The 15,671-nt window shown below is 42.5% G+C and overlaps 1 protein-coding gene across 3 annotated transcripts in view; it reads right to left on the bottom strand.

The window, feature by feature from the left end:
- Nucleotides 1–2,474: 2,474 nt before the first annotated feature.
- The window catches only part of PBX1 (PBX homeobox 1), a 272,555-nt gene continuing 259,358 nt past the window's right edge, over nt 2,475–15,671 (bottom strand). For 2 of the 3 annotated variants that reach the window (XM_063105495.1, XM_063105494.1), the window contains one exon: nt 2,475–2,965. In XM_063105495.1, coding sequence (XP_062961565.1) covers nt 2,873–2,965 — 93 coding nt within the window. In that variant the 3' untranslated portion in view covers nt 2,475–2,872. The remainder of the gene's footprint in view (nt 2,966–15,671) is intronic. The other variant, XM_063105496.1, reaches the window with a different exon arrangement.

Below are 15,671 nucleotides of genomic sequence, written 5' to 3'. Positions count from 1 at the left end.
ATTAGAAAATGAAGGGATCCCGGGTGCATTTTGGCATCTACAGGCTGACCTAATACGAATCCCCAGGGAGCTGTATTTCCAGAGCACGTTCTTCCCATCCCCAGCCTTCTGCAGCCAGAGCTCTCATGCTTTGCTGAGCGCTGAGAGGTCTCACGCTGCGGTGTTGAAAGTGGGCGCAGGGGCGGGGAGGGAGGCTGCGGGAAAGGAACTGGACGTAAAGAGGACTGTGTGGGGCGGGGAAGATGCTGGCAGAGGCGGTCACCGGTGGAAAGTACTGCCGAGAGAGAAACTGCCTGTGCCGATGCAGCAAGGCTCTGTTCTTTTTCATGAACTTAACGTGACAATCATTCTATTCAAACCTAGAGTCATTCTTCTTGTTGTCAAGAGAACACTTCTGTATCTCCTTCATGCTTTGCCACAAGTCAAGCAGCTGTGATTCAACCATGTTCCTGTGTTCCTATAGTTTCAATATATTCCTGCCACTAAGACAAAGTTCTCTGCTGGCTCTAGTAACTATAGAGTGGTCACATAGATGCTCCTTCCAGGCATCCTCTTTATCTGGCTCTGTTCTGATTATGGCACAGCTTAGTAGACACTGTCTTTCCAGTGCCCTTAGTCATCAAGACAAAATCGCATTTTGCCAGATATTTACTTTTTGCATGTCCTTCAAATACACATATCTGAGTTTCTTAGGTAGCGTCCCCAGCATCCCCAGCACACACAGAGGAGTGTTTTCTATTCATTACTGCAGTGCCATGCAGAATTTCCATGACCTTGTTAGCTGGCCATGTTCACCCCCCAAGGTCTTGTACCGCTCTCTAGGAGCCTCTCAAGCAGAGTAGATGTGACAAGGGACCAAGTACTTACAAGGCCACATATTGGATTCAAGTACAAACTACGAGAACCAGGTCCTATTTTTCTAGTTTGGAAGATTTTCTCTATCCTAAGAAACCAAACAGCCCAAAACAACAACAACAAAAAAATCCAATAATAACTCTTCTCTTTGTCATCATGTTGATGACATCAGGGTACTGATGGCAATCAGAAGTTAGAAAAGGAAAACCATTTTTGTCCCTCCATGGCAGGAACCATTTTATCTCAGGGATGTTACTTTCCCTGACTTCACATTTACAGATTGGATATGAATGGAATCAATTTCTTTAGTTTCTTAAAAGCCTCTTGGTGATCCAGGCAGAAAAATCCCCATTTTACAGATGAAGAAAATGAGGCACCAAGAGATTTGACATCTCGCACTTAATCAAGTGACTGAGCTGCCATCTTTATTGCTGGTAGAGTTGGCTCCATAAAGTGTAAGCTCAGGTGGCATTCGAAAATAGCATTCTGGTACCTACTATTTTCTCTTAGATGTTCCCAGCAAATAAAAATCACTGTGATGCTTTCAATGAAAACATTTCATTCCCTTCCCCCACAACTCTCAGGTCTTCAAATTAAGCTAACAAAAAGTTCACCTTAGCCATCCTTACACAACTTTCTCCTCTAGAGCAAAAGGTCAAGATCAAGAACATGGTGTTGTATAATACTTCGGGTAATTAATACAATGTGCCTAATATGAAAACAAAAATAAAACAGAACCAAATCCATTATAGACATTTTAAGTACTGTGTGTGGCTCCCTGAGAGCTCTAAAGGTGGTGAGAACAGGAGTAGTTTACACTGGACACCTGGCCATCATGATCTAGTCCTGTGAATACCATTCTAGTAAGCACATGCTGGGGAGTCTGCAGGTCCTGGAAGCCCCAGACACATATTGCTTCTATGTGTCAGTGACCTTCACTCAGAGTGGCTAATTCTCTTTCTCGGGCTCACAAGGTATAGTGCTATGGTTACTAACGTAGGGATTTGCATATGGCATCTTGGGAAAGTGAAGGTGTCTGATTGCGCATGTGCCTACCTGTGCACGCGCGTGTGCGCGCGTGTGTGAAGGGATTGTTGAAAGGTCTCAGGATAAGAACCTTCTGCTCCTTAGTGATGCATTCGCCACCATGCCTAACTCAGACCTGGTTTTGCAGTAGGTTCTGACGTTGCTTACTAAGTGTTGAATGGTGTCCAAAGACTGTGCCTCTGAAACTAGGGGGTGCTGTGAGGAGGATGAAAAAGTCTGTAGGAATTCTGCCCTTGCTGTTCCTTGCACCCACCCCTGCTGCCTGATTTCCTGTCTGGGAATCAACCTACCGGAGCTGAAACCCGAAAATGCGGCACCTTTCAAAGCCCAGCTATGGCAGTCCCCATGGAATACCTGGGGCTGGGAAGGAAGAGCAGGAAAGTGTTCCAATCAGTATTGTCCCCAGGGAGAAAGAGCAAGAAAAGGCCGGGAGGCCAGGAATGAGTAGGGCAGTGTGGCACATTCCTGCTGAGAGGTAGTGAGAGTAACAAGAGAAACAGAGAAGGACTGCCTGTCAACGTAGGGACGGAGGGACCCGAGTGAGGTAAATTTGGCTCCTCAAACCACCAGCATGAAAACATACAAACACTTTTATTATTTTCTTTGTAATTGTTTTTCCTCTTTGAATTCCTCTAATTGTTGAAAATATCCTTCAGTGATGTAATAGAGGACAGAGACCCCGGGAGTCTAGGACAGAGGGACAGGGGTGGGGAAGGTGGTGGAAACCAGGCTGACAGCTGGAGGCAGGGAAAGGTGGCTTCTACCCAGAAAAAAAAGGGAAGAGAGTATAAAGAAGTGTCCAGATTGGCTGAAATAGCATCCCAAAGAAGAGAAGAGAAGGAGACTCTTATTGTGTTTGCTGATTGCTTCGACCTCCAGTCTGACCGCTTCAGCGTTGGGAGAGAAACCCTCCCTCCTGCCCCTGCCCCAACTGGGGCACAGGGTCAGCCGGGATGCGACTGCTGGGAGATCAGTTGGAGGTATCAGAGTGAACACTGCCAGGGCCTTCTGTAGGGGAGGTCACTGATGAAGGGGTAGTAGCATCCTGCCAACCTCCATTAGCCTAGAAGGGAAAAAGGGAGAGAAGTCAGTCCTCTGAGATCGGGTGGCCTTTTGAGCAGACAATGACAATGAGCTAACTTGTGTAAAGGACCTAGCACAGTGCCTGGCACATGGGGACGCTTATCAAAGGGGAAGCTATTATTGTGGGTGATAATATTCCCCCCACCCTCATATGAGTGTGGGTCCTCCCAATGAGACTTTGGATACACCTCCTGTTTGTGTGATGTGTTTATACTTCTCACAGACTCTGTAATTCAGTCCAAGCTATCAGTGGAATGACAGCTGCCCTGCAGATCAAGAGACCTGAAGTTCTAGTTCTGACTCTGACAACAACTAGCTGTTGGCAATGGTGAAGCACTTTCACCTCTTTGGCCTTGGTCTTCCCTTTTGAAAAATACGAAGATTGGCCCAACTGCTTTTTAAGGCCCTTTCCAGTGCTGGATGTCCCTTATGTTTATGAGATTCCAGGTATCTGTTCTATGGAAGGTGCTCTTGGGTATATATATGATGATGAGTGAGATGCAGTTCATGTCCTCCAGGAGAGGGATAAGATAAGCCCACAAATGAACTATAATTCAAGGTAGAGCCTAATAAGTGGTAGATCCTCATTGTTAAGAAGTTTCAAATAAAGGCAATATCACATCTTGCTGGAGCATCAGGAGATATTTCATGGAAGAGGCACTCTTTGAGGTGAGCCTTGAAAAGTATGGAGGGCGATTCAGGTGAAGATAACAGGTAACAGTGGTGTCAACACCGTAGAGACTGGTATGCGTGAACATACCTAGAGAGGTGCTGAGATGGGAAGCTACAAGCTTGATCTACATTCTCAGGTCATTTTCCTAGATCCAAGTGGCATCCAAACAATGAAGTTGTTCTAAAAGGATTTATGTAGTGACCACCCCTTTCCAACAATATCCCAGCACTGAAATAGCTGAAGAATGATTTACTATAGTGGTTAATTCATGATTATTTATATGAGTATATTTTAAAGCACTGAAATATAAGCAAGCTAAAGTGCCTTTTCCCTCCTACTCACTGTGTTCCCTTGGAATTAATGAATAAACCTGAAACTCTAGAAATGTTCATGTCACACAGACCAGGTTAGACAATCCTGGTAAAATGTTTTCTATTGCACTTTCCTCTCATTTTATTCCCTGAAAACTGTGGGGCAGATGGGGCAGGGGTTAATATTGCCATTTGGGAGGGGCCCCTGCTTGTACTCCTGCTTAATCCACAGTGTGTAAGAGAGTGCCCGGCCCTTCCTAGGTGCTAGCAAAAGTCCGTCCACATTTCATTCCTAAGAGAGCAGGGGAGCAAGAGAGAAGCAGGCTTCCTGGTTCTTGACGGAGGGAGAACACAGGCCTCCTAACCTCTGGATCAGGCTCCTTTTTCTCTGCCCTTTTCATTCATTTATCTTTTTTTTTCATTGGCTCACACAAACGATGCTCCAATTTTCCCAGGAAAGCCAGGCTCTTAATTCAAAGTATCTCCACCAGTTACTTCAGCATGAGGGTAGGTTTTGTCTACACCTCACTAAAGAGCAGATGTGGGTACCAAGAGGGCAAAAGGTCATCCTGATCAAGGCCAGGAATATTCCTTCTCAGTCGTGGGTCAATGACCAGAACTGCTCTCAAGGCCAATCCACCCGCTAATCCAGTCAGGTAGTTCCTCTCGCTCCCCTGTCTCTGTCGGAGGATGTTTCCCCTTGTCGTTTGTAAAAAGGAGATTAGACAGAGAACAATGGGGGGGAAATGAGAACTCTTTCCTTCATAACAGAAGACTTTTTCATCTTTTTGGGGCCAAGACTCTAGTAAAATCAGCATCAAGAATCAAGAATTAATTCAAATTCCTGATGCAGATTTGTCATGGGGTAGGCTCCCTTCCCAACCAAGAACATATACAAGGGTTCTTCGAAAAACGGAATTAAAAGAGAATACAAATCTTTCCATGAACTATTTGAAGACCCTTCATATGTACTTATGCTATTTTAGGCTGACTGAGAATGGTGGTTTTATGTATTTTTCTCCAAAGAAATCTTTTAATGTCATTTATCTTTTTTATTATCAAAGTAATATATGCTTATCATATAATATTAGGAAAATAGAAAAGCATAAAAAAAATACAATACCCATAAGCCTACTACATGGAGATAACTACTATTAGCATTTTGATATCTGTCTATCCTAATAATCTTTTTCATGTGTGTCTGTTTATCAGGTAAATAGATAGATAGACAGGTGTGTGGGGGGGTGGGTATGGGTGCGTGTGTTGGCTGAGCAGTATGGGATTTTAGGGACATGTGACAGAGATTCTTTGAATGCAATGTCACAAAGCAGAGTAAAGAGAAGAAAGTCATAGATCTTAGAATTAACCTGGTCTGAGACAGGTAGATAAGGAAGCTCTATGAAAGCAGTTAATATTCATGTCGCAGCACATGGCACAAAGGAGTTTTATTACACTGCTCACAAATCACCACTATTACTATTTTTTAGCCATACTACAATTCCATTAAGATGACAATAAATGGTGCCAAAAATGATGCCATTAGTGAAGAAAATTAGCTCTGTGGTGTTTCATTAGGAAGGAATTGGCAAGGTGTTCTGTATTGCCCAGAAGTTTCTGAGAGACTTCTTTTTGAGTCATCTCTGATCTGAAATAACTCAAACAGTAGACATCTGATCTCTTTTCTTAAAAAGTTCTATTTTCTCAGACCAGTACATAAGATGCCAGAAGGTACAGGGAACTCACAGATGGTAGAGACAGGAATTAGTTCAAGCTGATATCAAAATCAGCATTTTAATTATGCTAGTTGCCTCAGTGAAGAGAGGAATATCTAAAATCTTCTATTAAAATAAATACATAAAAGAAATCTCTTCAGCTCCCTTTTTTCCATTCTTCCTCCATCCATAAACATGCGTGCCTCAGATTTGGTGACCAACCACTCCAGTTTGTCCAGGACTCTCCCATGTTACCACTGAAAGTCTCATATTCTAATAGACACCTGAGGCCTGGGCAAAATGGGACTGCGGGTCACCCTACCCCGGGAAATCCCAACTGTGACCCCTACTTCTTGCCAAGTTTATGTCACAGCAGCCTACGAAGTTCAAATTAAATAAACACAAGCACTTTTTATAATAAGCATGTCTAATACTGGGAAATGTGGAAGAATCCTTTTCTCTGGAGGTGCTTTATGCAATGCTATATCATATGCTGCTGTTGCTACGAAAACCTCCACAAGATCAGAAACTGCAAGCAAACCCAACTTAACGGGGTTTCCTGTAAATCACTTTGGCTGCTTCAGCTGTATCATTCCAGCTTTAATGTAAGACGTTCAGCGGCTGCACCGTCTTGGGAAACCGCTGACCTCGCTTACCGCCACGTTAACCCTGGGGAGCAATTCTGTTCCTCTTCCTCGACTACGGGTGAATATTAAATAGGAAACTCCGCCTTTGTGTGTTTATTTATCTCTGGGCACAGTGAGAGCAGAGGATGCTCTCCTTAGCTACCGTGTGGGGGTGGCAGGAAATAAGACTTATTTTTCTTCTGCATCCCACTGTCCCCTTCACTCTCTGAAGCTAACTATCCCTTATAATGAACACATAACATACTTCAAAATACTAATGTCAGAAACCACACTGAGGGGCTACAGGGCTGGGAGTAAAATCTGCAAAAGCAAATACGCCCTTTTCACCTTGGAAATCATTCCTCATGGAAGAGAGTCTACATCTGCACCCAGTTCTACAGGTAATTCTGTGGCCTGTGATGCACGGCCTGGGAAGCAGGACCCAATCTAGCTTTTATTTCAACCAGATGGAGCCTAAGCCAGTAGAGCAGGCTCAACCTGGAACCTCACGGAGGGAGAAGCTAACAGAATATAAAATTAGGACACAATGCAGCAGGTTTCCAAGGTGAAAAAATCTGGATTTTTCAAAACACAAATTAAAAATGTTTGGAAACAAAATGTTTCAGTAACAAAAATGACGACTCTATTGCCTACCCTAATGAATTTGGCACACAATTCAATACACACCAAATTTTGTTAGAACACCATCTAAAAGACGAGGCAAAGCACATGTGTCTGGGGAGGTGGAGGGAGCGGGCTACTGAGCCGAGGGTGGGGCAATGGTGGCTGGGAAGACCCACATGGTCTCTCCTGACAAGCCACAAGGCACAGAATTGCACCTAACTTCTCTCTTCTCTGTCACCCTCCTCGAAATAGAACAGGGGCCACACGCAGTTGACTCGCCCTCACTGTTGTGGATCCAGTTCTGCTTTTAGCCCAGAGCAGCGGCTGCTGGGCTGAGAACCGCAGATCCCATCTCCTCTCCTTCCCTCTTTCTCTGCACTTACCTTAGCAGCACAGCACACCTTTGATGCAGAGAATTCATCACCTGATGTGACAGACCATGCGAGCCTGGCACTAAGAAACTCTCATTTGCAACCCAGAAATACGCTGAGGTGCCACAAACCAGCTGATGTCAGCGCCGAGTTGAGCTCAATCTGCATATGGGCCAGATGCCATTACCAGGGAAGCCTTCAGTGTGGGTGAGGAGGAGTACGTGCCCCAGTCCCTCAATCACCCGGGCACTGGGGGGGCCAGCCAGGAAGTGAAAGAAACACTGATGCATCCCCTCGCCCTCTCTAGGCACACACATACTTGTGCACACACACACAGAGTCACTATACATCACGGAGACATCAGCTCACACAGTAGAGGTCACACTCGAGATCCATCATTTTTCTATCAAGCTATAAGAACTCTGTTTCCTGATATACTTAACACTTTCCCCCGACTACATAGTGAGCACTTACCAAGACATGCTCTGGGATGAAAAGATGCCATTGGAAAGCCCCCTTAGGGACTTCAAAGGATTCAAATTTTCCCTGGGTAATTTTGCAGTAGTAAACAGATCCCTGCCCAGTCTGATACCCCACCCCTCCCGTCCTATCTCTGGCTATCTTAAGATGAGGTTCAGTGTCTTCATCAGGTCTTCAGTGGCCTTGACCTTGTTTACTCCCTATCCCAACACTTGTATTTAATACTTCAATCTTATCAGGTTACTTAGCAATTCCCCTAACAGAGCAGCCACCTCATGCCTGCTTCTTTCCCCTTGAAAACAGTGCCCTCGCTCACCCAGTTACATTCCACTCACACCCTGGCTGTATTTTGAGACTGAGTTTAAGTATCCTCGCACCGCCATCTGTCTCCAGCAACACCTCTTCCCCTTGCAGGTCCCCCAGTTTTCTGTAAGTGCCTATAGCACAGCACCTGTGCCGCCATATCACATTTCTTCTTTCACATGTCTGTCTCACCTACAGGAACATGACAGCAGGGCTGTGGAATTTATCTTTGATTCCGGAGTGCCTGCCACAGTGCCTGACGCATCATAGATTTTGAGAAATGTCTCTTGGAGGGACATACGGAGAAGGACATAAACATTTTTAGTTGCACTGTAACACTTACTTATCCTCCATTGCGGATGTGGAGGGATATGGGCTGTGAGTTCCCTGATCTCCACAATTCAGTATGATGACATGTAAATAGCTGTGTACACCTAGAAAAAGTCCAACAGACAGAGCAGAAGCAGTGCCAAGTTTCTGGGTAACTTCTGCTTCCAGGCAGTGAACTTTTCTCTTACTAAATTGGCATCAGGAAGATCTGGTCTTCAAAGCTAATCCCAAAGAGGTAACTATGATTAACATTTATGCTGTTCTGTTTTGTTTTTAGAGAAAACAGTTGAGAAAGACATTGGATCCTGGCTGTTGCAGTGCCACAGGTCAACATACCACCTCAACAAGGAGTGTTTTCTAGACAGACACAAAGAGAAGGAAGACATCCCACCCTGCATCTCCAAGTCACCACCTTGGGAATAGTGGGAATTACAAAAATGTACAGAATAGACAAAGTCTATTGGGTACATGTGGAAATGGCTTATAGGGTTCTTGTCTCCCTGTCTTTTCTCTCTCGGGGGCTGAGACCCACATGCAGATTCAGATTCCTCCTTAGGATATGGGGATGGAGTTACCAGATAAAATAGAGGACAGCCAGTTAAATTTTAATTTTAGATAAACATAAATTATTTTTGAGTATAAGTATGTCCCATGCAATATTTTCATTTGCTAAATCTGGGAACTCTATATGGTAATAACATGTATTCTCAGAAGAAATTTTATTCTGGCCTAGTTTGGTATCATATGTAACATAGAATCAATGTTGCTGCTTGCCTTATTTTGACATTTGGCATCCGTATCTTCATACAGGAACTTCTTCCTTATGGCTGAGACCATCTCTACCAAGCCTATGCCTAACTTCTGGTTCATTTCATGCTACTTATGGCAGTTCTTTTAAGTCTGAACAGTGATTTGCTCTTGCAACTGGAATGCTGCTCTGGAACCTCAGCTCACCATCTACTACCTGCCATCATATTTCCCAGAGGTCGTTACTGTGCGTGGATTATCTCATGCTGCTGGCTCTAGAATTCCTCTTATCATGGCCCCTCGACTGTTGGGGATATCCTCTCTGATTGCCACCTAGCACTAGGTCAGTCCCTGGTGACTTCACATCAATGTCACCCACCTGTCTAGTCTGGCTCCCACCATGCCCCACTGAACCCTGAGATCTTGCTATGCAGGTCTGTATATTCAGAAAGATCAGCAGTGAAATAGGCCATTCTGGTAGCGAACAGGTATCCTTGGTACAAGGACTTCTGTAGTTTAAGCTGCTGTGAAGAAACAGTAGATCTCCCATTGCTAAATTGGGATTCCTCTTACTCTACAGAGAAGTCAAGAGACGGTTTTTTTGCCCTTGCCTGTCCATCACCTCTGGTCTCTAGGAATCCACGTCATCTTCCAAGGCCCAGCCTGAGAGTCACCTCCTTCTTGCAGGTTTCTTCGAGGCACACCATTGCCAACTTCTCTCAATTCCAATACCACTGACATTCTGACCCCTCATTTTGACATTTAACCACACGCGGCTTTCATTTATCTTTTTAAATCTCCATGTATGCACCACTGTAATCAGTTAGTTTTTAATTCCTTAAAAACGTACTCAGTGCCTACCTTGTGCTACATACTGCATACAGAGGTAGATAAAATATATTTTTTAAATATCTGGTTTCTGCTATTAAGGAGTCTACTGTTTGGTGGGAAACAGACATTTGATACATCATCAAAAGAACAGATATAGACCGTAGATGGTAATAAGTGCTGGGAGAGAGTACAAAACAGGGACCTCGCAGGGGCTTCTGAAAAGTCAGCCTAAATACGAACAGAAAATAGAAAAATAAAGAGTGGGGCAAAGAGCCCTGTAGGCAGAAAAAGAAGCCTGTCCGAAGGTTCTGAGAAACTCGAAGGTGGCCAGAAAGAATGTAGTACAGAGACACAGCAGCAATGAAGCTAGATGGGGCTGAAGAGTGGGAGGGCTGGTCAGCCTTGCAGGCCACCACATGGAGGCCTTTGGGTTTTTAACCTTGGTGAGATGGCAGATCATTCAAGAACAAGCCAATAGAGGACAAGGATCCTATTTGATGCAGCAGTTGCTCAATTAAGCACTGGAGTTGAACGGATGGAAAAATGAAGGCTTTGAAGGCTTTCCTGGGTGTCCTGCACCTGTGAATACAGGGCTGCCTGGCTGCTGGTGCCATCATAACTGCACAGCTGCGCAGGAATTATTATAGGTAATTCTCTCACTCTGGATCATGAATATATAAGGGTACATAAATATCGTGTGATCTCTTATTCCTGCTTCTCAGAAGAACAAATGAGAACTCAGAAACTAGGATTTGCCAGACTTAGTCCTCATTACATGCTACTGCCTTGTGGACATTTCAAGTTTTGAAAGCTGGGAGCGTGTGAGTGTGTGGTCACCACACGCAGAGCGTGGCTGCTACTGATGCTCACAGCTGAAGGCGGATAACATGTGCTCTTTGCTTCACCATCAGGGAATCTTTGTGTTGTTTATTAAGGGGCTGGCACAAATACACCACAGACTGGCCTTAGGAAGGTCAGGAGATTCTAACACCCTGCTAAGCCACAATCCACCTCATCAGCTTTGGTTTTGGACAAGACAAACTCCACTCCTTCCTCCAGAGTTATACTTCTGAGGCAGTACCATGTGAGGCTCCACCCTGCCAGTCAAGTGCTTTATCCTACGCTGGAAATGCAGAGTCCTGGTCTAAGACCTGTATAGTAAGATGGGAAATCTGACCCATACACTCCTGGTAAGAATATGAATGCTCTTATTATAAGTTACTGCCTCAAATTTTATCCTGCATGCACCCTAACTGCTGTCTAAGGGGTGCTCAGTCAAAATCCAACTGCAAGACTCTATCAAGTACAACATCATCCTAGTGGGTCATCTTGCCAGTACCCTAATGCCACATTATAGAAGTGCACTTGCAGGTCCATCCACTCTGAGCTCAAGATCTACTTCAGCTTCTCTTTGCTTTATCTTTTTCTAATTAACCTGTTGTGAAGGCCCAGAATTAACACAGCTTTATGTGGCACCTGGGACACAGAAGATGGTTTTAATTGAGTCTCTCTGTAGCTCACACAGGATATGAGGTAGTACACATTTCCAGGTTTAGGGCAGGGTTCCTTTCTTATTTCTGAAAGAAATAGGACAGTTAGACCTAATGTGTCCATGTCCTACAGACTTAAGTGGTCCTTAGCAGAAACGTACATACAGGAGGTTAAAATTTAAAGTTTGTTTTCATTTCATGTTTCAAAGGTTATCCCGATCCAGTAAAGAAAAATAAGCTCAGCTTGATTCAGCTAAATAGAGGTGTCTTGGTGTAGGGAACTCTATTTATATCTGAATAAACATCCTCTATATGCAGAACTGCACAAATCAAAACATATACACACTTATACACATCAACACAGTGTTCAAAACATGCATAATTTCCACATATTTTATTATATTCATGTACAGCTAATATATGTTCAGAAAGTACTCATAACACCTAAATAATGCGCACACACACACACACACACACACACACACACACACACACACACACACACAGCTGCTGCTTATCCTGGAGAAGAGTGGCTATGTAAGACATCTGACATTTATGTCTACTCATACAGCCAAACCTAGATAATTTAAGAAAGGGTATTTTTTTTCCCTACTATCAGTAAAAATTATCTGATTAGCTGATTCTGTGCAGCCCTGAATTCTTCGTTTCATTTTTATAAGCTTTGATTTTACTTAGGCTTTGTTGACAAGGCTATTTATTACTAAGGGTACATACAGAGATTGTATCCACATCTTAATGATGAACAGTGGCTACACATGGAACACGCGCACAGCCAGCATGTGTGAGCGTGCCCTCGTGGTGTAACTCTTGAGGCTATTTAACATCACAAGAGGAAGCTAAACCCCTTACACTTTTCTGACCATCCAAGAGACAGCAATTACCCCAGATTATCAGACCAACAATGACATGCCACATAAAGAGAGACACTGAGCCAACTCCACATCCCAAAGACTGGCATATTCAAGTACACTTAGGACATTAATAGCAATTTACGTGCCATCACTGAGAAAAAGCCACAAAGGCTCCGTTGGCAGCCTCTTATTTGGAAGCCTATTATTTGTGGGAGTTACAAGCTATAATCACAACAGAAACTTTCAAAACCCTTATCTTCCGTGACGCACCAAATCTATTTCAGAGCCATAATTGCTATGTCACTAGAGAGTTTGCTGCTTAATGCACTCAAATGCCATTTAGTGTTTGCAGGGTCATTACAGCTAACGGAGGGATGGGGGTAGATATGGTGGGAAGCTGGGGGAAAAACAGAGAATGTTGAGCTAGAATGGGGTGCTAATCTCCACTGTGCCTAATTTATTTATGGGAGGATGTTGTTTTAAAAATCCTATTTACTGATGAAATGAGAGCAAGAGTTTAAAAACTATGTACTCAAGAATTCTGAATTCATTTAACACAACTCTAGAGATATTCAGTGGATGCTGAGGGTTCTGGGATTCTCATCCAAGGGTAAGGGGTTTTGATTATTTTAATATTTATATTTTCCTTTTAAATAGTCCCAGGAATTTCTGACTTGGCTTTTCGGTGTATGTGCCACTACGGAATGAGAAAGGCAGGGCAGATGATGGTGAGATGTGCAAGTCCAACAACCTGGAAGAATGTGTGACCTTACAGGTGGTGAAAGGAGACACAGGAGACTGATAGAGCATCTGAAAGAAGAGAAAACACCTAGTCACTTGGAAAACATTTCTTGACTTTAGCTAAGGTCACAAGAAAGTTTTTCAGATATACGTAGCTTTTATTATTTCAGAAACCTGGCTATAAACTAGTCAAGGATTTATTTATTTGGCTTAGGGTAATACTAGGCATAGGGTAAATCTTCAAAGAAATTTTTGAGTGACATATTTCTAGGTTCTTTTAGAAAATTCTTAGGTTCTATTTTACAACCCCAGTTTCTTTATAGACGAGAAATACAGAAAATGTCAAGCTAATTCAGATTGCAGTGTTAATTTTTTTTTTAAGATCAACACCAGTATCACCTGTAGATCTGCCTCTGCTTTTCCTAAGATAACAATTCAGCTTTCGCTCAGAAGAACTGTTCACAGGAATAGATAGGATGAGACTTGGAGCCTTATTCCCCATGAGTCCTCCTTTATAAGGAAATAGAATTTTCTCTGTTTTCTAAATGTTGAGCAAGTACAGAAGGATTAATATCCTTATTGTGTAAGAGTTCTTAGAAATCAGTAAGAAAATGACAAACATTTCAAAAATACATATAAAAGGCCAATAAACATATGAAAAGTGTTCAATCTCACTGGTAATCAGAGATACAAATTAAAATAAAAATGAGGTGCCATTTCATAATCTGATAATTTACAAAGATTAAAGAACTGTTAAGATATTATTATTGAGGGTGTGGGGAAATGGAAACTATCATAAACCACTGGTGGGAACCATAAATTAACAGATGCTTCCAGTAAAAAAGTTTACAATACAGCATAAAGACCTTAGACTTGTACATGTCCTTTGATCTAGCAATTCCATTTCTAGGAATTTATCTGAATAAATAATAAAAAACATGCACTAAATTTTCTGTACTATGAAGCTTACCACAGTAACAGTAAAAATAAAATAAAATAAAATAAACACAAACGGAAAACAGCTTAAATGTTCCACAGTAGAGATTGATGAAATATATTATGGGCTTTCCCTATAACAGGTTCCTTTGCAGTTACTTCAAGTTATGTTTGAGAAAAAGGTTTAATGATATGGAAAATATTCATAAGATATTTTTAGGAAAATAAATAGGCTACAAAGTGATATGTAACTTTTCTATACCCACACGGAAAACACTCACTTATATACAAAATGCTAGAATGTATAAAACAAAAAGTCAGTAAATTTTTTTTGTGTGTGATTTTCCTACATTCTTCAAATTTTCTACATTAAATATTAATTTGTAATCAGAAAAAAAATAAATGCAAAATTTAAATAAAGCATATGAAGGAAAGCCTGCATCTAAATCAGGTTTTTGTTTTATGGGGCCACATCTAGAGCTGATCAGAGAAGAGAAGCCACTGCAATTTGTGGCCAAATACAAGTCTTAGGAAGAAAGGCTAAAGGAACTGGGACTCTTTTCCTCAGAGAAGAGAAAATTAGCAAGTGATTTCATAACTCTCTTCAAAATGCAATTACATGTGAAGAGTGCTAGTCAGTTGTTTTTCCCTTTCCATGAAAATTAAGGCCAATAGAAATAAGCTAATCAGAGAAATCAGCATAGACAAAACAGAGAGCTGCTTAAGAACAGGCCATTTTATTTTCTCTGCCTTAATGCCCAAGACAGTTACTAGTTAATCATAGGATCCCAAGGAAATGCCTGCTGAACAAATGCGTGAATGAGTGAATGGATGAACTGTGTGGATCAAGCTCAGGGCCACAGAGACAATGTCTGTCCCACAGAAAAGCATCGGAAAGAGAAACAACAGCCACAGACATATAGTCTCTGAATATGGACCTGTAAAAGATTTCTGGCATGAGTTGGCAAAGACTATAAGGTACAAGGTATAAATAAGTTGGAGGTAAAAGGTGGGTACCAGGCTGTGGTGAATGGAAAGAAAAAGAACAAAAATGCCATTCTCTTACAGGAGGGATGTTCTAGATAGAACAAGAAAAATACATGTTTGTGGCAGTACCATACAGACAGCAAGACCAGTCACAATAGTGTGGTTGCTGCTTAAAAAACAAAAACAAACCAAAAACAAGGCATAAAAACCCCTCGTTGTCAACAGTTCTAACCAGGCTCACTTCAAAAAGCCTTCATTAAACACCTACTATGTACCAAGGCTGAGTTGAGAGCTGGAACATAAAACTGTGATCCTTCTCTTCAGAACTGTATGGTCTAAACAGGAAGTAAAGATAAGGATCAGAAAAGAGCTCCCATTCCAGCTCATGTACTAAGTACTCTGTTGGCATAGTTAGGAGGAACTAGGAAATAGTTCCAGGAGAAGACAGGCCTGAGCTAAGTCACAGAAGACGAGTAGGTTATGAGATGTCTGCCCACGGCCATAGGCTCTGGGCTCTTTCCACTGATTGAGAACTTTCACCACTGAGGATTGCCTCTAGGAAAGGCCAATCTTACCAGGACAAGAGGGGAAGAGGATAGACGTTCACAGTGCCACGCACTTCAGGAAGCTTCTTCTAGAAAGAAAGTGAAAG

Source organism: Cynocephalus volans, chromosome 8, assembly GCF_027409185.1.
Source record: "Cynocephalus volans isolate mCynVol1 chromosome 8, mCynVol1.pri, whole genome shotgun sequence".
Lineage (NCBI taxonomy): Eukaryota > Metazoa > Chordata > Mammalia > Dermoptera > Cynocephalidae > Cynocephalus > Cynocephalus volans.
This window is presented reverse-complemented; position numbering and strand designations above follow the sequence as displayed.